Source organism: Miscanthus floridulus, unplaced genomic scaffold, assembly GCF_019320115.1.
Source record: "Miscanthus floridulus cultivar M001 unplaced genomic scaffold, ASM1932011v1 fs_875_4, whole genome shotgun sequence".
NCBI lineage: Eukaryota > Viridiplantae > Streptophyta > Magnoliopsida > Poales > Poaceae > Miscanthus > Miscanthus floridulus.
In genome coordinates this window covers 42428-67846 of record NW_027097384.1, presented here as the reverse complement: position 1 = coordinate 67846, position 25419 = coordinate 42428, and the positions used below count along the sequence as shown (strand labels likewise).

Here is a 25419-nt window from a genome sequence, read left to right as displayed (position 1 = left end):
GAGCATAACATACTATTGGATTATTATCGCAGTATAACTTGAGTGGTTTATGTGTGTCGTCTACCACTTTCAACCCGGGCATGAATTTCTTTAGCTAATTCACTTGCCCTATGGCCTCATAACATGCTACAAACTTGGCATACATTATGGACGATGTATTGACTAGATTGCTTTAAGTTTTTCCATGATATAGCTCCTACTGAGAGTGAATATGTATCTTGACATGGATTTTCTGTCATCTCCTGCATAATCAGAATCTGTATACCCCTCTATGTATAGGGAATCAGATCTTCTGTACGTTAGCATGAGACCCTTCGTACCTTGCAGGTAATGCAAAACTTTCTTTACTAATTTCCAGTGTTATATTCCTAGATTACTCTGATATCTGCCAAGTAACCTGGTAACAAATGCTAAGTTAGGGCGAGTACACACTTGAGCATAGTGTAAACTTTCAACAACTGAACTATATAGAACCGCTTTTATTTGATCGATCTCATATTGGTTCCTAGGACATTGAAATTTCCCATATCTATCCCCCTTGACTATAGGAGCAGATAAAGACTTATAATTTTGCATACTGTATTTCTTTAAAACTTTTTCTAAGTATGCCTTTTGTGATAATCCTAAAACCCTTCTTTTCTCTATCTCGGTGAATCTCTATTCCTAGGACAAACGAAGCTTCACCGAGATCCTTCATATCAAACTTTGAGGACAAGAACTTCTTTGTTTCTAGTAGTATATTAACATCACTGCTAGCGAGCAAGATGTCATCCACATACAAGACTAGAAAAATGTATTTCCCATTCTTGAAATTTGCATAAACGCAATTGTCCTCTACATTTTCATGAAACCCAAACTTTCTTATTTTACTATCAAACTTTAAATACCACTGTCTTGAAGCTTGTTTTAATTCACAAATGGATTTCTTCAGGCGGCATCCTATACGTTCTTTTTCTTCCACAACAAAACCTTTTGGTTGTGCCATGTAAATATTTTCATCTAGATCCCCATTTAGTAATGCTGTTTTTACATCCATCTGATGTAATTCTGAATCGTAATGTGCTATAAGCGTCATTATAATTCTAAAAGAATCCTTACATTAGACTGGAGAAAATGTCTCATTATAATCTATACCTTCTCTTTGTGTGAAGCCTTTCGCCACAAGTCGTGCTTTGAATCTTTCTATATTCCCTTTGAAGTCATGTTTGGTTTTGTAGATCCATTTACAACCTACTGTCTTGGCTCCTTTAGGAATTGTTTCTAAGTCCCAAACACCATTGGTTTTTATTGATTTCATTTCATCTTCCATGGCTTCAAACCACTTTAATGAGTGAGCGCTTCTTATGGCTTTTTAAAATGAGATGGGATCACCCTCTATTTGAAATTCCTCATATTCATAAACTTCGTAGTCTTTAGAAATGGCTGATCTCCTAACTCTTTGAGACCTTCTAGGAGCCCCGTTAGATACTGTTTGTTCTATATGAGGCTGTTGTTGCTCTTCCTCGTGTTTGACAATGGGTTCTAAGGGATCCTAAAAGACAGGTTTCCTCATGTTCATTCATTGTTGTCATAGGAGAACTAACAACAGGTGCTGTTACTACAGTGTCTTGCACTATTGGTACAACAACAACAGGTAACGTGAAGAATGGTTCCTGAACCATCGGAGTGGGCACGTATAGCCGTTTCTCTTCAAAATTAATTTCTCGCGCTACCATGTTCCCCTTGATCATATCATCCTCCAAGAACACCGCATGTCTTATTTCTATAAACTTTGTTTGTCTGTCAGAACAATAGAAGCGGTAACCTTTTGACTTTTCTAGATAGCCAATGAAATGGCAACTGACTAGTCTTAGAGTCTAGCTTGCCTATGTTTGGGTTAAAGAATTTTGTCTCAGCTGGACAACCCCACACACGTAAATAGTTAAGTGAGGATTCCTTTCCCGTCCACAACTCATATTGGTAAAGAAGAGTGATTTATCATGCCTTTCACCATATCCATTAAGGTACGGTTGCGTTTTTCAGCTACTCCATTCTGCTGAGGCTCGTCCGGTGTAGAATACAGGGCTACTATGCCTATTTTTCTGTAATAACCATGCAAAAGGTCCAGGAACTTGGCCATATGGGGTGTGTCAATCGTAGTACTCTCCCCCACGGTCATATCTTACTACCTTAATCTTTAAGTTGTGCTGATTTTCTACTTCAGCATTGAATATCTTAAATTTATCTAATGCTTTCGATCTTTACTTAATTGGATAAATATAGCCGAAAACAAGAATAATCACATGTGAATGTTATAAATGAATCATAACCAGCCACATTCTTCATAGGAAAAGGACCACAGATGTCTGTGTGAACTATTTCTAAAATTCTTGCGCTTCGTATTTTCCTTTTATGCAATCAATGCATTGTTCTAAATCTAAAAATTCTAAAGGTGGAAGAATTGATTGCTTAATCAATTGCCTAAACGACAATGCCATAATTTCGAAGATACATCATGCACTCTCTTCCGCTTATTTGTTGTATTCATAGATGAGGAAGCATTCTCATTCTCAGTGCTCACATCATTCACATTCTCAGAAAGTGATAATAAATAAAGCTTGTTTTGTTATAAGGCAAGACCAACACACTTATTATTAATCACAATCTGACATTTACCATTATCAAAATAGCAATTATATCCATCATCATCTAATCTTGAAACACTTATCAAGTTTGCTACGCAAAGAGGATACATAAACAATATCTAAAAGTTGAAATCTAAAACCATCATCTAATTCTGGAGAAAGATCTCCAATAGCTTCAACTTTAGCTTCAACTCCATTTGCAACTTTAATTCTTCTTTCTCCTCTTTGCAGGGTTCTCCTCATATAGAATCTCTCTAATGAATGTGCAACATGAACAGTTGCACCTGAATCAATCCATCAAGTAGATTTTACATAACTTAAATACAAGGATTCATCTATTAATGTAATAAAATTCTTACCTCTCTTCATAAGGCTTTTTAGGAAGTCTGGGCAGTCCCTCTGGTAATGTCCACGCTGCTTACACCATTTGTACTGATCTTTTTCAACTTGGGCATTGTTGTTCTTCTGATGGTGCTCAGTCTGAGGGGGTTTCCCTTGAGGTTTGACATTCCTATTGAACTTCTTCTTCTTGTTGTCCTTCACAAGGTTAGTAGAGTCACCCTGTGAGCTTTTCAGCCTCTCCTCTTCTTGAACACACATTATAATGAGCTTCTCTATATCCCACTTATCAGGCTGCATGTTGTAGTTCACAACAAAAGTTTCATATTCTTTGGGCAAGGAAGCAAAAACCAAATGAATAAGTAACTCATCCTTGAGCCCCAAATCCATTGGCTTTAGCTTCGAAGCTGTGTTGCTCATCTTCAGTATGTGCTCTCTCATACCGCCACTTGTGTATTTTTTATTGAATAATTTCTTGATCAAAATACTGGCATAAGCCTGTCGGATACCGTAAAAAGGGGTACCCTAAGCAGAAACCAAAGAAAACGGCTCAGACCCTAAACAAAAACTAGCAAGACAAACGGGGTCTTAGCCAAAAATCTCCGATTCGCCCGAGGCCTCCTCGCCGAGGTCTGCAATTCTCCGACTCGCCCGAGGCCCCCTCGCCGCTGGCCTCGGGCGACCCCCCACCGAAGGCCTCGGCCGACCCCTTCTCTCGTCGCAGGCCTCGGCTGGGCCACCGATCCTCCGTCTCGCGCGAGGCGGGCACGGGAGCACTCCGCTGCCTCTTCCTCCTCCCGTCCCTCTGACAAAACGTCGTGTCGCATTAACTCAGCCAACTGCTGCCCCTGACATCAGCCGCATGCTCGGCACAGTACAGCAGAACGACTGACGGGACAGGAGGCAGGACTGGGCAGGGGTTACCCGCCACTATGCTAACCACCATGCACATGCTTGACGCCCGTACCTCACTGTGCTGCCAACTCCCGCTCCGAGAACAACGCAGCATGGGGAGCCACGTCTGGGCTACTGTGGCCTCGGAATCAGTACCCAGGACCTATAATTCTCTCCAGGGCCTCGGCAGTCTGCTGCGGGGGCTCGGCAGCCTGAGGATCCATGTCCGTCAGGCCCCCCGCGATGGCTCGGCCTCGGCACTTGCAGAGCCGCAGCCCCCTACGACGTCATCACACGATGACCTGCACGTCGCCCGTACTGGGCAGGGGTTACCCGCCACTGTGCCAACCACTATGCGCGTGGGTGACGCCCATGCCTCACTGTGCTGCCAACTCCTGCTCCGAGAACAACGCAGCATGGGGAGCCACGTCTGGGCTACTGTGGCCTCGGAACCAGTACCCAGGACCAATAATTCCCTTCAGAGCCCCGGCAGTTAGCCTCAGGGGCTCGGCAGCCTGAGGATCCATGCCCGTCGCCCCCCCCCGCGATGGCTCGGCCTCGGCATCTGCAGAGCCACGGCCCCCCACGACGCCGTCACGCGATGACCAGCACGTCGCCCGCCATGCCCTGCGTCAAGCTGTACGGGAGCCTCACTATGCCCAAAACAAAGTACGACAGGCGCATCACTTCTGCATGACAAGGACGGGGGCACTCCATCGACCATGCCACGAACAGTGGCCGGCTACAGGGCTCGAACACGCCACCTCTATTAATAAAGCGTTAGGTAGCAATATGTGTACGTCCCAGTTTCTCCCTTAGAGTATAAAAGGGAGGGATTGGGGCCATTTCTAGGGAGGAACGGGCAGAAAAGACGAACACACCGATAGAACTACACACTTCTACGCTGTTTGAGAACAACGTCTCAAACAGCCCGCACCACCCTCGCCGAGACCTGGGGCTAACCCCCTCTCTCACCTAGCTTGTAACCCCCTACTACGAGCACTCCGGTGCAAGGAATACAAGATCGATCTCTCAGACTGGACGTAGGGCCTCGATTGCCCGAACCAGTATAAACCTTGTGTCTCTTTGCATCACCATCCGGGATTAGGGGCACGCAGCACAAATTCACTCGTTGGTTGAGGGACCCCCGGTTCCGAAACACCGACAGTTGGCGCGCCAGGTAGGGGCCTCTGCGTGTCAGCTTCGTCATCCTAGCAAGTTCCGGATGGCAGACCACATTCGACCATTGCGTCTCGGCACCATAGTTTGGTTCGGCAGCCTAGAGTTCATGTCTCTAGGGCATGAGTACGACATGGTGCTCCTCACTCCTCGAACCCCACCGTCCGACGACGAAGTCGCGCCCCGGCAGCCCAGGCGCAGGCGGCGCCCGGGCGGCCGCTCTTGCCACGCTCGCCAGGCACGGCGCGAGCAAGGCCACCCCGACGCTACGCGAGCCTGGGGCGGCACGCCACTCCCCACCGATATCCTACGACCAGCTGTTGGTACGGGGTCCCTGGCTGGGGACCCATCTGACCTGAGCCTGGACAAAGGAAAATCGCCGGGGGCTTACGGCGATGCCCAGTCGTCTAGCCCCGCTCCGCCACTCCCTGAAGAGCCGACCCCGGCGGGGCAGAATCTAGAGACGGCCCCGTCCCCTTACCCCTTTGGGTTGAGAAATGCCGCCACCTCTTATGCCTACGCTTACGCTGCCGCTCACGAGCACCCCTCGGAACGCCGCCAGCGCTTCGCTCTCGACCTGAGCACCCACTCCGACCCCTCGGACGAGGACGAGGCGTGGCCCGGGGTGGATTTCTCCGAACTCCACAACCCTGGGGCTTTGCGCCAGTTCTTGGCCGCAAGCGACTACTGCCTCGGCTATTCCAACTCCGACGACGAAGGGACTTATGATCCATCCCGTGAGTGCTTCCATGTCGGGCTCGGGATGCCAACGGCGGGCGAAGAGGAAGAAAGGACAGGCAACCATTCACCGCCCCGGGCGGGGGCGGGTGATGCCACACCTCCGCGTCTCGTAGCCCCGGCAGCACGGAACGAGAATCCCGTTCGCGGGGGGCATCGTCGCCCAGACCTGGAGCAGCTCCGCGAGCTTCAGGCCAAGGTCGAACAGGACCGACTCCTTCTGCAACAGCTCCGGGACACTCTCGAGCAGGAGCAGCGAGGGCGCGGTGAGGGCGGAGGAGCCCGAGGGAGGGCCCGCGACGTCCATCACCGCATCAACGACAACGAGGGGGGAGAGCCACCCCCGATCTTTAACCGCGCTAGCCAGAATGTCGCAGCTGCTGCGATGCTAGTCCGAGCAATGCCCGAGCCCTCCACCACTGAAGGGCGACGGGTCCGTGGAGAGCTCCGCGACCTCCTCGAGACCGCAGCAGTGCAGCAGGCCGAGAGTTCCGCCTCCCGCCGGCGCGGAGGCACTTCAGAGCAACCCACAGCGCAACCTCGAGGGGGTCAGGATGCCTCGGTCCGTCCCGAGGCCGCTCGCGCACCGACGGTCGACAGGGCCCCCTCGGTGCGCGACCGACTTAGGGACCAACGCGAGGCACAGGGCAACCATGAAGTAGTTGGCAGGCGACGGCGCCACGACGACGGAGCCGCCCGAGGCTACCACCCACACCGAGGCGGTCGCTACGACAGTGGCGAGGACCGCAGTCCTTCCCCTGAGCCGCCAGGACCTCGTGTCTTCAGCAGGGCCATCCGCGTTGCTCCTTTCCCCGCCCGGTTCCGACAGCCGGCCAACCTCGCAAAGTACAGCGGCGAGACCAACCCAGAACTTTGGCTCGCCGATTATCGCCTGGCCTGCCAACTGGGTGGCGCGGACGATGATCTGCTCATCATCCGCAATCTCCCTTTGCTCTTGACGGACTCGGCGCGAGCCTGGCTTGAGCATCTCCCCCCCTCGCAAATCCACGACTGGCGCGACTTGGTTAGGATCTTCGTCGGGAACTTCCAGGGCACTTACGTGCGCCCTGGGAATTCCTGGGATCTTAAGAGCTGCCGCCAGAAGCCGGACGAGTCTCTCCGAGACTTCATCCGGGACTTCTCCAAACAGTGCACCGAGCTACCCAGCGTCGGTGACTCGGAGATCGTCCAAGCTTTCCTCTCCGGCACCACTTGTCGGGACTTGGTCCGAGAGTTAGGACGCAACATCCCGCGCTCTGCCGCCGCGCTCCTCGACATCGCCACCAACTTCGCCTCGGGCGAAGAGGCGGTGGGGGCCATCTTCCCCAACAACAACAACGCCAAGGGGAAGCAGAAGGACGAGGCCCCCAAGGCCTCGCCCACCCGCGTCCCTAAGAGAAAGAAGAAGGGTCGCCCGGGGAAGCAGGAGGTCCTCGAGGCCGTTCACGTCGCCACAACAGATCGCAGGAATCCCCGAGGCCCCCGCGGCCCCGGGCTATTTGACGACATGCTAAAGAAGCCCTGTCCTTACCATCAAGGCCCGGTGAAGCATGCCCTCGAGGAGTGCACCATGCTCCGGCGTTACTACGCCAGGCTTGGGCTCCCCGACGACGATGAGGCCAGGAAAAGGGGCGCCGGCGAAAGGAACGGTGATAAAGATGATGGGTTTCCCGAGGTACGCAACGCCTTCATGATCTTTGGCGGACCCTCGGCATGCCTCACAGCGCGCCAGCGAAAGAGGGAACGCCGGGAGGTCTTCTCGGTCAGGGTAGCCACCCCCTGGTACCTCGATTGGTCTCGGGAAGCAATCACCTTTGACCGGGATGACCACCCCGATTACGTTCCAAACCCCGGGCAGTACCCGCTTGTCGTCGACCCGATCGTCGGCAACACCTGGCTCACCAAAGTACTCATGGACGGAGGCAGCGGCCTCAACATCCTCTACGCCAACACTCTGGAGCTCCTGGAGCTCGACCAATCACAGCTTCGAGGTGGTTCCGCGCCCTTCCACGGCGTCGTGCCAGGGAAGCGCACACGACCCCTCGGACGCATTGACTTGCCCGTCTGCTTTGGCACTCAATCCAACTACCGTAAGGAGGTCCTCACCTTCGAGGTAGTTGAATTCAAGGGGGCTTACCACGCCATCTTGGGGCGCCCGTGCTACGCCAAGTTCATGGCGATCCCCAACTACACCTACCTCAAGCTCAAGATGCCAGGCCCCAACGGCGTCATCACCGTCGAGTCCACGTACGAACATGCATACGACTGCGACGTCGAGTGCATCGAGTACGCCGAGGCCATCGTGGAGGCCGAGACCCTCATCGCCGATCTCGACCAGCTTGGTAGCAAGGTTCCCGACGCCAAGCGGCGCACCAGGACCTTCGAACCCGCGGAGGCCGTCAAGTTCGTCCCAGTCGATCCCACCGTCCCCGACGGTCGGGGACTGAAGATCAGCGCCACCCTCGACAGCAAATAGGAGGCCGTGCTCGTCGACTTTCTCCGTGCGAACGTCGACATGTTCGCATGGAGTCCCTCGGACATGCCAGGCATACCAAGGGAGGTCGCCGAGCACGCCTTAGATATCCGGCCAGGCTCCAGGCCGGCAAAGCAGCGCCTGCGCCGGTTTGATGAGGAGAAGCGCAGGGCCATCGGCGAAGAAGTATAGAAGCTCGTGGCAGCCGGGTTCATCAAGGAAGTATCCCATCCAGAGTGGTTGGCTAACCCTGTACTAGTCAGGAAGAAAAGTGGCAAGTGGAGGATGTGCGTGGACTACACTGGTCTAAATAAAGCATGCCCGAAAGTCCCGTTCCCACTACCACGAATTGACCAAATCGTCGACTCCACTGCAGGATGCGAAACCCTCTCCTTCCTTGATGCGTATTCCGGTTACCACCAAATCAAGATGAAAGAGTCCGACCAGCTCGCGACTTCTTTCATCACCCCATTCGGCATGTACTGCTACATAACCATGCTGTTCGGCCTCAGAAACGCAGGGGCTACTTACCAACGGTGCATGATCCAAGTCTTTGGCGAACATATCGGACGAACCGTTGAGGCCTACGTGGATGACATCGTGGTCAAGTCCAGTAAGGCCGGCGATCTCGTCGGCGACCTGGAGGTTGCCTTCACATGTCTCAGAAAGAAGGGCATCAAGCTCAACCCCGAGAAGTGTGTCTTCGGGGTTCCCCGAGGCATGCTCTTGGGATTCATAGTCTCGGAACGTGGGATCGAGGCCAACCCGGAGAAGGTCTCGGCCGTGACCAACATGGGCCCGATCCGAGACCTCAAAGGCGTGCAGAGGGTCATGGGATGCCTTGCGGCCCTGAGCCGTTTCATCTCGCGCCTCGGCGAAAAAGGCCTGCCCCTGTACCGCCTCTTGAGAAAGTCCGAGCGCTTTTCTTGGACCGCCGAGGCCGAAGAAGCCCTCGCCAGGCTCAAAGCGCTGCTCGCCAACCCCCCCATCCTGGTTCCGCCCACCGAGGGCGAACACCTCTTACTCTACGTCGCCGCGACGACCCAAGTGGTCAGCGCGGCCGTAGTCGTCGAGAGGCAGGAGAAGGGACACGCTCTGCCCGTCCAGCGACCTGTCTACTTCATCAGCGAAGTGCTCTCCGAGACTAAGACACGTTACCCCCACATCCAGAAGTTGGTTTACGCCATAGTCTTGGCCCGACGCAAGCTGCGTCACTACTTCGAGTCCCACCCGGTGACTGTGGTGTCGTCTTTTCCCCTGGGAGAGATAATCCAAAACCGGGAGGCCTCGGGTAGAATAGCCAAATGGGCTGTCGAACTCATGGGGGAGACCTTGTCTTTCGCGCCTCGGAAAGCGATCAAATCGTAGGTCCTGGCCGACTTTGTAGCCGAGTGGACCGACACACAGCTGCCACCCGTTCAAATCCCATCAGAATGCTGGACCATGTACTTCGACGGGTCTCTGATGAAGACTGGGGCCGGCGTGGGCCTGCTCCTAGTCTCGCCTCTCGGAATACACATGCGCTACATGATCCGGCTTCACTTCGCCGCCTCCAACAACGTCGCCGAATACGAGGCCCTCGTCAACGGCCTGCAAATCGCCATCGAACTTGGAGTACGACGTCTCGACGTACGTGGTGATTCGCAACTCGTCGTCGATCAGGTGATGAAAGAGTCAAGCTGCCATGACCCCAAAATGCAGGCATACTGCACGATGGTACGTCGTCTGGAGAACAAGTTCGACGGTCTCGAACTCAACCACGTTGCACGAAAGTTCAACGAGGCCGCGGACGAACTGGCAAAGATGGCGTCGGCACGAACCCCGGCCCCTCCGAACGTCTTCGCCAGAGACATCCACAAGCCATCCGTCGACTACGCCTCGGCGACGGAAGAGGACCCATCGGCCGAGCCCACCGCAGGGCCCGAGGCCCCCTCTGCCGCCGAGACCCCGTCAGCCGAGCCCGAGGCCATGGCGATTGACGCAGAGCCTCCCAAGGCCGACCAAGGAACGGACTGGCGAGTCCCTCTCCTTGATCGCCTCGTCCGAGGAGAGCTTCCTGCTGACAGAACCGAAGCCCGACGGCTTGCGCGACGCGCCAAGACTTACGTCCTCTGCGACGGCGAGTTATATAGGCGCAGCCCATCTGGTATTCTCCAACGATGCATCACCACCGAGGCTGGCCAATCCTTACTTCGGGACTTACACGCGGGAGTCTGCGGGCACCACGCGGCGCCTCGGACGCTCGTGGGTAACGCCTTCCGCCAAGGTTTCTATTGGCCAACAGCGGTGGCCGACGCCACAAAGCTAGTACGCACCTGCGAGGGATGCCAGTACTATGCTCGACAGACGCACCTCCCGGCCCAAGCCCTCCAAACCATCCCCATCACATGGCCATTCGCTGTGTGGGGACTGGACATGGTTGGGCCTCTGCAGAAGGCACCCGGGGGCTATACCCATCTGCTGGTAGCTATCGACAAATTCTCCAAATGGATCGAGGCTCGTCCGATCGCTCAGATCAAATCCGAGCAAGCGGTGCTGTTCTTTACGGATATCATCCACAGGTTCGGGGTTCCTAACACCATCATCACTGACAATGGGACACAATTCACCGGTCGCAAGTTCCTAACGTTCTGCGACGACCACCACATCCGGGTGGCCTGGTCGGCCGTAGGGCACCCAAGGACGAATGGCCAAGTAGAACGTGCCAACGGCATGATCCTACAAGGCCTTAAGCCAAGAATATTCAACCAGTTGAAGAAGTTTGGCAAGAAATGGCTTGCCGAACTCCCGTCAGTCATCTGGAGCCTAAGAAATACCCCAAGCCGAGCCACGGGATTCACACCGTTCTTCCTGGTCTATGGAGCCGAGGCCATCCTCCCCACTGACTTAGAATACGGCTCCCCGAGGCTACAGGCGTACAACGAACAAAGCAACCGCACTGCCCGCGAAGACGCCCTCGACCAACTGGAGGAAGCCCGAGACGTCGCGCTACTACACTCAGCCAGGTACCAACAAGCCCTACGACGCTACCAAGCCCGGCGCGTCCAAAGCCGGGACCTGAAAGTGGGCGACCTGGTGCTGAGACTGAGGCAGAGCAACAAGGGCCGCCACAAGCTGACCCCACCCTGGGAAGGGCCGTATATCGTCGCTCAAGTGCTGAAGCCCGGGACCTACAAGTTAGCCAACGAGAAGGGCGAAATCTTCACCAACGCTTGGAACATAGAACAGCTACGTCGTGTCTACCCTTAAATTTCCAAACGTTGTTTACATTGTTTCTCGAAATACAATAAAGAAGCGTTCTTTAGTTGTTATAATCTTTCGAGGAACCCCCTTATAGACAAATCGATTGTATAGAACCTAAGGACCGAAAGATCGTCTCAAAGGCGAAAAGGCCGGCCGAGCCGTGAGAACGGCCTATGCCTCTGGGCTACGGCAGCTCCCTCACCACCGTTTCGCCCAAAGGACAGCTTAGGTTCCGAGGAAGTTCTTTGCAGAGAGGTTGCCTATCGATAGGGGCTCGACGTCACTATAACGCAATAAGGGAGACTCAGCTCTGCCTCTGCAAAGTCGAGCCTCCCTCGGGGGCTAAAAAGGGGGAACCCCCCTAAGTCCCGGACACCATTTCTCAACCGTTTTCCGAAAATTTCCACGCCAAACTCTCTCGCGCTCCGACGGGACCTTCGCAAGAAACCCAGAGACCAAAAGCTTGTCTGGAGGCCAAAGGGCCGGCCGAGTCGTGAGAACGGCCCACGCCTCTGGGCTACGGCAGCTCCCTCGCCACCCTTCGCCGAAGGACGGCTTAGGTTCCGAGGGATTTCTTCGCGATCGAGACAGAGGGCACAGACTTAGAAATAGAATGGAAAACGGTTAAGAAACACACATACGCAAATACTTTAAGGGCCTTGACGGCCACAAAAAAACATCACGATTCGGCAACTAACTCAATCCGGTTACACGGCCCCTTTTGGCCCAGGTCAAAGCTCAAGGATCGGCGGCTGGCGCGGGAGGGACCACCTCTTCTTCGAACAGCTTGGCCAACGCAGTGCCAGGCGCCTCGGTCGCCTCCAACAGCCTCACGACCTCTGCATCAGCCTCCTCGTCATCTTCTGGCAACACATAGCCGTCGCTGATGGCCTCGAGGTTGATGGCGTAGTGCGAGGAGACGACGGCCAGGGCGCGCTTGACACCCGTGTGCAACGCCCCTCGGAGTCTCTCGCGGACGTAGCCGCTCAACGCAATCAGGCGGCTCCCAAGGGAGCTAGCTGATTGGACCTCCTCGACGTCCAGAGCCTCGCAGGCGGACCGGACAGCGCTGCGCAGCGCCTCGTGCTCCCGGACCTCGACATCCAGCGCCGCTTGCGCCACGACGGAGGCCTCAGCCGCCTGGGAGGCTTCTTTCCCCAGATCTACGCCGCAACAAGGGGTCAGGAGTCAAGCGCGAACCAGGACAAAAAGAGCAAATGGAGCGAGGAACATGGTTCAGCGGAACTTACCCTCGGCCTTGCTCTTCCAGGCTGAGACCTCGACCCGAGAGGCCTCGGCCGCCTTGGTAGCCTCTGCCAGGGCGACTTTCGTCGCCTGATGCTCGCTCTGCTCCGCACCCAGCTGCCCGGCTGTGACCTTAGCAGAGGCCGTCGCTTCTTGGGCCCAAAGCCTGAAGGAGTCTCGCTCCTCCTCCAGTTCCTTGATCTTGGCCACCAAAGGGGCGGACTGCTCCTTAGCCGTGGCCAACTCCGCCTGAATATCAGCACAACGAAGGCGGAGGTCCTCCACTTCCGCACTCCGTGCCGACAATAGCCCCTGGGCATCGGCAAGCAGGCCCTTTTGGCGCCGGAGCTGGTCCCAGATATCCCTCTCATTTCGCAGGAACACCGACTTCCCAAGGGATCGGGTCTCGAGCTCCTAAGGAGGCAAAACAAAAAACACACGTCAAACACTGCGTGGGGGCTCGGAGAGAAAACAACGCGGCACGAGAGGGGAAAGTACTTACCCGCGTGACACCGGGCAAGTCCTGACCCATAATAGTCATCGCTGTCTGCAGCGACCGCACTGCCAGTTGGCGGTACTGCTCGAGGGTACCCCAATGCCCCCCCTCTGCGGTATCTTCAAGGGCGAACACGGGCTCCCCCTCGGGGTCAGCCCGGTTCCGCCAGAAAACACGCGGGAAGTTCCACCCACGAGGCTCGGGCTGTAGCCGGACAAGAGCCGAACTCCCCTCGGCAGGATCTGGGACTGGTTGCTCCACGGTACTGGCCACCTCGACGTCCGCCGCCTCCTTCCCTCGGGAGGAATCACCAGATGAGATCGTCTGAACCAGGGGCGGCGCCAAAATTTGCCCCATCTCCACCTCCATCGCCTCGGTCTCGACGGACCCGGGGGCTCTGGCCTCCACCATCTCTACCTCGATGGCCCCGGCGTCCACCGCCCTGACGTCGAAGGTCTCAGGGGCTCCGGCCTCGCCCTCAATGGCCTCGGCAATAGCAGACGCCCCAGCCTCCTTTTCCTGGGCAGCCGCCTCCTCCGAAACGGCCTCGCCCGACGCCGCGCCGCGTCGCACGCCAGCCTGCGCCTCCGCTGCCTGATGGGCGGAGGAGCTAACGTTCACCTTGAGCGCCTTACGGGGCGCCAAGGGAGGATCTTCCACTAGAAGCGTCTGGCTGGAAGAAAGGACACTCCCAAGGTCAGCATGCAACCAAGGGGCGAACAAGAAGTACTACGGACTCCACTAGAAAAGACGCTTACCGCGAACGGGGGTGCAACCGCTTCGACACCGCCTGCCTCCTCTGCAACGGCGGCGGTGGTGGCAGCAGCGCGGCCTCGGTGTCCACCAGCGCCAGCTGGCCTCCGTCGGACCCCGGCACCTCCTCGACCCTTCGCGGAGATAATGGGGTCGCCCCCACCGTCACCCGCTCCACCACCGTCGAACCCATCGGGCCGACGGCACGCTCCTCCGACACCCGCGCCTCGGGTGTGTCGGCCTCGGCCCCGGGACGGGCCGCCACTGGCCCCGGGACGCCTCCTCCTCCTCCTAGGGGCGTCAGGCTCCTTGCCGGCGCCCCGGGAACCATCTCCCTGATGTCGGGGAGGTGTTCCAGGCAGGCCGTCCCCACCTCGCGCCCGCCGCCGTCGCTCGAAGAATCCGACACCGACGACGAGGGAGACGGCTCCAAAGGGAGACCGTCGAGCCTCTGGCGCCGGCGACGGGCGTCCAGCTTTTCGCGCGCGAGGATCTTCTTCGTGCGCTTCGCCTCCTGGGCATCTTTCTTCTTCTTCTCCTCCTCGGCACGCGCCCTGTTCACGGACCGCCGCTGGGCGTCCTCAGGAACGGGCGGCGGGGAGCCTCGCACGTCTCTTATCCCCTGTGAGAACGACGAAGTAAGACAACAGACCAAAAAGGCGAAAAACAAGAAGGCCGCGAAAGCCTCGACAACATCCAACTTACCAACGAGACATACCCCCGCGACGGGCGCATCGGGAACGGCGTCAAGTCATCGAGCCTCGGCTTCCCGTCTACCACCTCTCTCACCCGACGCAGGGTCTCGTCGTCGGTAAGAGCGAAGGCGGACATCTTGACACCGGCGATCGAATCACCCGGGGTCATCTCGAACAGCCGCCGCCGCCGGGCCATCAGAGGCAACACCCTCCGGCGGTGAAAAGCCGCCACAACCACGGCCGCCGAAAGGCCGTGGTCACGCAGCTTCCCCAAGGCCCTCAAGAGCGGTTCCAGCCTAGGCTGATCGGCCTTGACGACGCCGTATCCCCATTTTTCCGGTTGACTCTCTACAACCCGCCCGGTATAAGGGGGAAGTCCTCCGCCGTCGTTGCGGAGGTAGAACCAGCCGTCATACCAACGACGGTTGGACGTTGACAGCTGGGCCGGGATGTAGAGGGACTGCCGGTCTTGGCGCACGTGAAGGGTGCAACCGCCGGCCCTCTGCGCCTTCCGAGCCCCCCTCGTCCCCCCCGGCTTGGAGGTGAACGTCGCTCGGAACAAATGGAGCCACAACTCCCAGTGGGGAGCGATCCCCAGGTACCCCTCACAGACGGCGACGAAGATGGCCGCCTGCGCGATGGAGTTGGGGCTGAAATTGTGCAGCTCCACGCCATAGTAGTGCGGGAGTGCCCGCATGAAGCTATCCGCCGGCGACCCGAAGCCTCGCTCATGGAAGACGACGAAGCTCACCACGTAACCGTCGCGTGGCCTCGGCTCCGACTCATCCCCCGGAGCAATCCACTCCGGCTCGTCGGGGTCGGTGATCGGGCGAAGAAGACCGGCCTCCACGAGCGACTGCAGCTTCTCCTCGGTGACGTCGGACCGCTCCCAGGGATCCGCCGGGAGGATGACGGGACCACCAGCCATTGCGCGGCGGAGGACGCTGCTACGGCGGTAATCTCTCTCCCTCTCTCTTTCGATCTCTCGCCCTCGCCCTTCTCTTCCCCGGCGCTCTATGCTCTCAGCAACGGCACGAAGGCAGCAAAAGCGAACGCGGAAAAGGTAAGGAGGGAGAGGGCGAGGCTGTTTGCGTATTTATGCAGGGACGAGTCGAAACCGCCGGGCGACGAAATCGGGGAAGTTTCCCCCAGAAAATCCGGCGCGGTTATCCAGATCCGGTCTTACCGCCCACTCCCTCCTCATTAATTGCGCGTGCAGTTACGTCCCGTCGACTGACGCCATGTCGCGCCCAACCGCAGCAGCAGCAGGCGCCGTTTCACCTCCCCGAAAAAGCTGCCTCAAAAGGCGCGCCTGCCGTTGCTAACCGCAGGGAGAGAGGTAACCTCCACCCGATTCCTTTCAGGCAAAGGAACTGGGCACCAAGCCCGTTACGGTCCAGGGGTTCGAAGGCTGGGCCCCCAGGGGTTTCGACAGCCGCCCCAGGGCAAAAGAGTCAGGGACAACTACGGGCGAGCCTATACGAGGCCGAGGCCCAAGCAAGCGAAACGCTTGGGACGCCCTGTGTCGTGTCCGAGACCGGCAGAGAGGTCTCTGAATGGGATCCCACCGTAGGGAGGCACCGAGCCACCGAGGCCCAGCGAACGGCCTCGGCACCCACTAGAGAAACCCTCCGGTACTCTTGGAGCGCGTCTCCGGACCGCTAGCCGACCCCCAGCGAACGGGGTACGGGCCTCCACTCGGACTTACCCGATAACAGCTCACCGGAAATGCCGTCGCTCGCGCCCACCGAGGGTAGCGTGGCATCTTCCACCCCTCCTTCCGAGCGAAAAGGAAGCGCGAGGGTCGAACAAAAAGTCAGGAGAATCCCTGACGGCCCTCTTGCTCCGCGCAGAGGCTAAGGGACTCTTCCTGCAAAACATTGCCGAGGCCCAGCGACTTGGGCTCGCACACGAGGGGGCTCGGCAATACAAACCCTCCTTCCGAGCAAAAAGGAAGCGCGAGGGTCGTTCAAAAAGCCAGAAGAACTCCTGACGGTCCTCTCGCTCCGTGCAGAGGATAGGGAGCTCCTTCCGCAAAAGACGCCGAGACCCCGCGACCTAGGATCGCACCCGAGGGGGCCTCGGCCGACAGACCCTCACACGCGAGGGGCGAACCAAAAGCCAGGGGGACCTCTGACCGCTCTCTCGCTCCGTGCGAGAGACTCGGGGGCTCCTCCTGCAACTTTGCCGAGACCCAGCGGCTCAGGCTCGCACACGAATGGGCTCGGCAAACAGCCCCCGTCCGAACGAAAAGGACGTGAGGGAGACGGACAAAAAAGCCGGGAAGACCCCTGACCGCCCTCTCGCTCCGTGCGGAGGCTCGGGGGCTCTTCCTGCACCCGAGATAAAGACAAGCGAACCAAGCCCGTTACGGTCCAGGGGTTCGAAGGCTGGGCCCCCAGGGGTTTCGACAGCCGCCCCAGGGCAAAAGAGTCAGGGACGACTACGGGCGAGCCTATACGAGGCCGAGGCCCAAGCAAGCGAAACGCTTGGGACGCCCTGTGTCGTGTCCGAGACCGGCAGAGAGGTCTCTGAATGGGATCCCACCGTAGGGAGGCACCGAGCCACCGAGGCCCAGCGAACGGCCTCGGCACCCACTAGAGAAACCCTCCGGTACTCTTGGAGCGCGTCTCCGGACCGCTAGCCGACCCCCAGCGAACGGGGTACGGGCCTCCACTCGGACTTACCCGATAACAGCTCACCGGAAATGCCGTCGCTCGCGCCCACCGAGGGTAGCGTGGCATCTTCCACCCCTCCTTCCGAGCGAAAAGGAAGCGCGAGGGTCGAACAAAAAGTCAGGAGAATCCCTGACGGCCCTCTTGCTCCGCGCAGAGGCTAAGGGACTCTTCCTGCAAAACATTGCCGAGGCCCAGCGACTTGGGCTCGCACACGAGGGGGCTCGGCAATACAAAACCTCCTTCCGAGCGAAAAGGAAGCGCGAGGGTCGTACAAAAAGCTGGGTGGACCCCTGACGGCCCTCTCGGTCCAGGCGGAGGCTAAGGGGCTCTTCCCGCAGCGTCGTCGAGGCCCTACGATCCGAACTCGCACCCACGGGCCCGGCAAACACAATGTAAACTCCTCACTCGAAAGAGAAAAAAGCCCCTGGAGAAGTGAAATCACTCCTCCAGGGCCTCGGGGGCTACACCCGGCGGGTGCGCTCGCGCGCACCCACCGAAACCTCGAGTACGAAAACACCATCCCGACAGGAACTATCAAGGGCCGATTCTCGTCAGAACCTCAGGGGGAGTGCCTCCACTCCCCCCTCGGCTCGGGGGCTACTGTTGGATACCGTAAAAAGGGGTACCCTAAGCAGAAACCAAAGAAAACGGCTCAGACCCTAAACAAAAACTAGCAAGACAAATGGGGTCTCAGCCAAAAATCTCCGATTCGCCCGAGGCCTCCTCGCCGAGGTCTGCAATTCTCCGACTCGCCCGAGGCCCCCTCGCCGCTGGCCTCGGGCGACCCCCCACCGAAGGCCTCGGCCGACCCCTTCTCTCGTCGCAGGCCTCGGCTGGGCCACCGATCCTCCGTCTCGCGCGAGGCGGGCACGGGAGCACTCCGCTGCCTCTTCCTCCTCCCGTCCCTCTGACAAAACGTCGTGTCGCATTAACTCAGCCAACTGCTGCCCCTGACATCAGCCGCATGCTCGGCACAGTACAGCAGAACGACTGACGGGACAGGAGGCAGGACTGGGCAGGGGTTACCCGCCACTATGCTAACCACCATGCACATGCTTGACGCCCGTACCTCACTGTGCTGCCAACTCCCGCTCCGAGAACAACGCAGCATGGGGAGCCACGTCTGGGCTACTGTGGCCTCGGAATCAGTACCCAGGACCTATAATTCTCTCTAGGGCCTCGGCAGTCTGCTGCGGGGGCTCGGCAGCCTGAGGATCCATGTCCGTCAGGCCCCCCGCGATGGCTCGGCCTCGGCACTTGCAGAGCCGCAGCCCCCTACGACGTCATCACACGATGACCTGCACGTCGCCCGTACTGGGCAGGGGTTACCCGCCACTGTGCCAACCACTATGCGCGTGGGTGACGCCCATGCCTCACTGTGCTGCCAACTCCTGCTCCGAGAACAACGCAGCATGGGGAGCCACGTCTGGGCTACTGTGGCCTCGGAACCAGTACCCAGGACCAATAATTCCCTTCAGAGCCCCGGCAGTTAGCCTCAGGGGCTCGGCAGCCTGAGGATCCATGCCCGTCGGCCCCCCCCCCCCGCGATGGCTCGGTCTCGGCATCTGCAGAGCCACGGCCCCCCACGACGCCGTCACGCGATGACCAGCACGTCGCCCGCCATGCCCTGCGTCAAGCTGTACGGGAGCCTCACTATGCCCAAAACAAAGTACGACAGGCGCATCACTTCTGCATGACAAGGACGGGGGCACTCCATCGACCATGCCACGAACAGTGGCCGGCTACAGGGCTCGAACACGCCACCTCTATTAATAAAGCGTTAGGTAGCAATATGTGTACGTCCCAGTTTCTCCCTTAGAGTATAAAAGGGAGGGATTGGGGCCATTTCTAGGGAGGAACGGGCAGAAAAGATGAACACACCGATAGAACTACACACTTCTACGCTGTTTGAGAACAACGTCTCAAACAGCCCGCACCACCCTCGCCGAGACCTGGGGCTAACCCCCTCTCTCACCTAGCTTGTAACCCCCTACTACGAGCACTCCGGTGCAAGGAATACAAGATCGATCTCTCAGACTGGACGTAGGGCCTCGATTGCCCGAACCAGTATAAACCTTGTGTCTCTTTGCATCACCATCCGGGATTAGGGGCACGCAGCACAAATTCACTCGTTGGTTGAGGGACCCCCGGTTCCGAAACACCGACAAAGCCTTTGAATAGCGAGTGAACTGACTCTCCACTTTCTTAAGATACTCTGTGGCGGTATCACAATCTGGGATGGATCCCCTTATAGCATCTGAAATTGTGGACTTAGCCACCATCAAGCACTTGCGGTTTAAAATGTCCCATTTCTTACATTTGAGATCACATTTCATCCGCACTTCTGTATGATATCGCTGCCGAATAGTGAAATCAGCATTAGACTTATTTTCTTCCCTCACCCTGTCCACTGGCTTAGTAGGACACGAGGAGGTAAGCACTAGGTCTTTTTCAGACAGCGCAAGTGCTAGTTCATACTTTTCTTGCCATACCCTATAGTTGCCCTATTCAAGAGGCGGTATGTGCGAGATAAAAGCCATTGGGTTGTCTTGAAAAACACTATCAGAGATAGTGAGAAAAGTTGACATAATAATTGCATGTCTTAATTTAACGTTGATCAAAATTAAAACATACAACATTCTTATACAGTAATTCTACATCACCGTTAGGCAGAAATAGAATTAATGCATGAAATAATAACACAGTTTCTACTGTTCATTTAGCCCAGCCCGTTGAAACAGTGCTCTGCCTAGCGGCAAAATGTCGCCCACGCTCATGGGCTAGCAGCGGCCCCACACAATGCGCGCGCCTGCTTCCCCACGCCCAGGCCGCAACCTGGGCCTAGGCTAAGAATCTCTGAACCCTCCTGGGTCACTTCCGTCCTAAGCGCTTAGAGCTGTGCGATCAGATTGGACGGTCGCCCGTCATTATCGCTCGCATAAAAACGCCGACCGCAGCTGCGCGCCCGAACCCTAGCTCATTCTTCACTTTCTCTTCTCTCTCTTCGCCACAGTGCCGGCTCTCTCTCCCACTCTCACTCTGAACCATGACAGCCCGAGAGAGAAGCGTGGTGGCACCGCCATGGCGCCCTTCGCCGGTGTATAAGGAAAATGGACCTTAGGCCCATTTACTTTGAATTTTGGTGTTTGATGACCAACATAACCAAATTAGACTAATGAATTTGTAAGTAATTGTTTTGTAGTTTAATAGGGTGTAAGACGTGACTTGGACGAAGGCGACATGATGATCCCATGATTAACACCATAAGCAAGACCCTAGAAGAACAAGAGAAGACCCAAGATATCAAGCAAAGTCCAAGCACGAAGATGGGAACCAAGCCGGACGTAAGATCATGAAGAAACAAGCTTGGCAGAGGTGACCGAACGTGGCTCTATGAGGACCGGATGCGTCCGATCAGTTGCTCAGCAATAGCAGGCGTCAGCAGCAGTGACCAGACGCTGAGCAAGGCAGTGACCGGACGCACAGACTTCACTATTCATTGTCGCGGCAATAACTCAGTGAGGACCGGACGTAGCAGCACTAGATGACTGGACGCACAAAGTGCAGCGTCCGATCATGTCCAGAGAGGTTCTAGAGCGGCGTAAATATGTCTGGACACGTCCGGTCGATGATGACCGGACTCGGCAGTGCGTCCGATCTCGACACACGCGCTCAACGGTCAGGACGACTGAACACGTCCGGTCATGACGACAACAGCGTCCAGTTAGTAGCAGAAAGCTGAGTTTCGTCCCTAACGGCTACTTTCTCTATGTGGCTTATAAATAGACCCCCAACCGGTCATTTGAGATATAGAGAGCGGAGGAAACATACCGAGGGTGTTGATACACTATTTTAGTGATCTCCACTTACATAGTGCTTAGTGATTCAATAGGTGATCAGCGTAGGTGCTTTGCAAAGTGCTTAGGTTGATTAGACCACCGCTTATGCGCTTGCTCTAGGTTTAGGCCAAGTGTTTAGTGAGGTTTGCACACCTCTTACCACTCGGTGTTTGCGTGCACCATTGTTGTATATCGGAGGAGCTTGTAGTCTTGCGAGATCACACCAACCGCGTTTGTAGTATGGCCGCCACCGTTTACCGAAGGGAACAAGGCTCGCGGTGGTTTGACCGGAAGCTTGAGAGTGAAGACGGCGGGGAGCGGTCCGAGAGAGGCTTACCAGAAGGCACACCGAAGACCCACTTGCACGTGAGAAAGGCCTAGAGCTATCCATGGAGTTACTCGACCGGGAGCTTAGCCCTTGCGAGGGATTCCTTATGAGGGGCTCCAACGAGGACTAGGGAGAAGCTTACACGCTTCTCGATACCTCGATAAAAATACCGGAGTCATCGACGGGAGTTTGTATATCTCTACCTTATTTTTTAGCTTCCGCATTTACATTGTAATCTTGGTTTGTGCTTTACTTTTTTAGATTAGTGATAGGCTAGTTGATAGGTTTAGAACATAGGTTGCATAACTTCTTTTGCGGTAGAGATAGCAACACATTAGTAAAAACGTAGTTGTATATTTAGATAGTTTATCTTTTGTATAGGTTTTTGCTAAGGATAAAAAGAGGCCATAGTTTAGAGTTAGAGTTTTAAGTTGCCTAATTTACCCTCCTCTTAGGCGTCACGGTCCCTTACACGGTTCACGCGTGCGGCTTGATCCGCGTGCGGCGCCGTCGAGTGGCACCATGGTGGTGCACTTTGCGCCCCCACACCGCTGCGATGGAGCACGACCCTAAACCCTAGATTTTACCGACGTCGCAACAGGTCTACTCATCGGAGCGCGCGCTCCCCAGTGGGTGAGCGTGCCACCGTTGAGCGGTCCTGTGACGGTGCCCTCGGCTAGGCTCACTTGCACGGCGACGAGCGCGGCTCGGCTTCTCCCCGCGCCTCGTCGGCGGAGTTCCTTCCTGCGCTACAACGGGATTTTACCCGCGCGACGGCGGTGGTGACGCGCGACGGAGAGTCCGGGTAGGTCCTCCCCTCCTTCGTCCTTACTCTAGGGCTAGGGTTAGGGTTAGGGGTTGGGGTCCGATCCTTTTCTTCAAATCGAATCCCCTTTCTATTTCTTGTTCTAATCTTCTCCAAGAGCTAGATTTACGCCTAGTTAGGCGCTTTGATACCATTGTTAGTTGCATAACAGGATCACTAGCCATAGATCTAGTATATATACTGACATCTGATTGAATAGCAAACCCTAGAACATGCTTGTGCGAGAAACAGAGAGAAAGAGAGAGAAAGGTTGAGGAGGTGCAAACCGTCGGACGCCTTCGTAGAAGACGAGCTTGCCATGGGGTGCTTGTCGGTTGCGCGGTGAGATCCGACGGTGAAGTCACGGACGCAGTGGCGATGGTGGCCAGTGGCGGTCTTCCTGTCGCTGCCAACGCCCTCTTACTAGATCGGCTTAGGGTTTATGGATCGTAGGTGCGACGTCTGGTGATTCAGGTGATTCTCATGTCTGATACCTCTGTCCCCACCTCTATTTTTATAACACTGTATGACGGAGGCCACCAATCGGTAAAGATCAATCTAACATTATCCTGCCAACGCGGCGCTCGCTGATGCCGCGCGCACGGGACCCTGCAGAGGGAATGAGCAGCCTCGCCATTTTTTTTTTCTTTCGGCGCCTCGGCCGCACCCGCCGCACGTCCCCCTCGGATGCCGGTCATCAAGGCGAGGGAATGAGCAGATCCAGTGGACCGTTTCCTAGATGGATGAGCTCGTTGTCGGCGCGGATCTCATTCTTGACGAATCTGATGGGATCATAAAGTTAGCTGCTCGGATGTTCCTGAGTTCTGAAACATCGGTGGGTGGCAACGTGGTATGGGGCAGTATAGAGTTGAAGTATCCGATGTCTGTGTGACATGGGAAGCCTGTAGCGTATTGGAAGAAAAGCCAGGTGATGGTTCATTTTTTTTAGCCTGGACTCCTAGTATACAAGGAGCAGTATCTGTATACTCAACATAACACACTCACATCACCACACACGCACATCCTTATAAACTAAGGCATATACATCTCAAACGTCCTTCTGAGGATCACCGAAGCCCTATAAGCCTCGTAGTCCTATTATAGTACCACATGATTGTTCAGAACCTGCACGAAACAAATATTGGTGCGAGACCGGAAATTCTACTTCACGGGATCCAACTCCGGCCGGCGAGCCCCAACACCTGGCCACTTGCCACCCGAGCTAGGCTCGGTCCGCGGTGATGGCTCATTTACTGCGGAAAATGGTTGGTCAGGCAACGTGCGAAGAGCAGTGTCATAAACACATGTGGATTTTGTCTGAAATTCGCAAGAATTTGTATGCCACTATAGTTTGAGGGTGGTCTTGTAGGTGAAAATGAAATGGAGCAAGACAGTAGAGTACGATGAGAGGAAAAGACATGACGATTACAGAAACAACTCTGCAAAATACGTCAAGCACGCCAAAAGCCAAAGCACATCGTCAGACACGGCTCTGAAAATCTGAAAAGTCAAAAGCTACTGGCATTTCCCTTGGACAAAGTTAACGGAAGGTGGCAGCGGCAGTAGCTCTGAACCACCATGCCCTACAACTAACTGCTCCACTAGCATCTAAAAACTGGATTAGCGCAACGCTTTCGAAGGGAAATAGCGCAAGATCACACCACTGCACCAGCGCAGCGCTACAGAAAGATGAAACATTCCAATGACACAAGCGGGTTCTCCAGCGACTCTTTCCCGTCGTCGCCGCCACGGCCACCTTGAACATCGCCACCGGCGCTGCCGTCCGGGACGCTGGGCTCGCTTGCCGCGGTGACGGCGTCGTCTTCCTGCGGGGAGGCGGGACGAGGAGGAGTTGCTGCCTCCTGTGCCGCCCGCCGCGCCGAGACGCGGCCGGACGGCCTTGCCGGGACAGGCGGCTTCCGCTGCGCCTGCACGGGCGCAGTTGGGCTGGCGGCGCGGCGGGGCTCGGACGCCGCCCGCTTCGCCGCCGGCGACGGCGAGCGCCGGACGGAGCGGTCCCGTGGCACGTGCCGCGGCGGCGGCGGGGACGCCGACGCCCGCGCTCTGCGGGAGCGGACGCCGTAGGAGGCCGCGGCCGCGGCGGCGCGGTCGCGCTCGCGCCGCGCTGGGCCCAGATCGGCGGAGACCGGGCGCCTCCTGGCCGGCTTCCTCCCCGGCGACCGCTCCGGCCCGGCCACCGAGCTGGTCGCGACCGACCACTCCGACGCCGCCTCGGACCGCTCGTCGGTGGCGAGCGACAGCGACACGCAGCTGCCGAGGTCGCTCACGCTCACCGCGGCGTCGACGCTGTCCTGCTTCTTCTTCGCCTTCTCCACTTCCCGCTCGTCCGCGGCGGGGACGACAACATTATTGCCGATGGGCTTGGGCTCGGCCCTCAGCTTAGCGCTCGGTGTCTCCGAGAGCACCTCCTTGACCGTCTCCTCCTCCGGCGACGGCGGGTCGCGGTCCTCGCGCTCGCACCGGCGCGGGAAGGCAGAGGCTCCCGCCACCGGACGGGTCTTGCGCTTCTTGCTGAAGCAGCAGCCCATGTCTGTGTCTCCAGCTGCCGCGGACGCACTAAGCAGCCATCGCGGTGGCCGTGGTCTGGACTCTGGAGTGTGGTGTGTGGGAGACCAGTGGGAGGGAGAGAAGTCAGAAAAGCAATGGGCGGGTTCTTGGAGTACAGCACGGGGTGCTTCAAGCGGGAGGAGAGGAGGCTATGGGTGATGGTGATGGTGATGGGAGCGTGGCGTGGGGGACTGGTGGTCGAAAGTGGCCAGCTAGTCTATGAGGTCTGTTTGGTCGAGTAGGTTGCTGCTGGCTGGCTTGAAATAGTGGCAACCGGCCAGCAAGGTACAGTACTATTGTGTGACATGAGTACCTGTTGACTTCATCGTATCACGCAGTCGTGGTATAGTATTTTTCACGGACAATAAAACAACATCAGTCAGCCACTTAAACCATCGAGCGAACACGATGACAGGCTTGAAACAGTGGCGATCTGTTTATGAGTAATGGACGGAAGTTGACATGCATCGTACTGTAATTCGTACTAACATAACAAATCCAGTAAACAAAATACCACTCAAA

At 56.5% G+C, this 25419-nt stretch overlaps 1 protein-coding gene across 1 annotated transcript; it reads right to left on the bottom strand.

Annotated features, from left to right (window-relative positions):
- Window positions 1–23674: 23674 nt before the first annotated feature.
- Window positions 23675–25214, bottom strand: LOC136533384 (uncharacterized). Its single transcript, XM_066525944.1, has one exon. The coding sequence runs from the start codon at window positions 24876–24878 to the stop codon at window positions 24009–24011; it is 870 nt and encodes a 289-aa protein (XP_066382041.1). The 5' UTR covers window positions 24879–25214; the 3' UTR covers window positions 23675–24008.
- Between the last annotated feature and the right edge of the window lie 205 nt (window positions 25215–25419).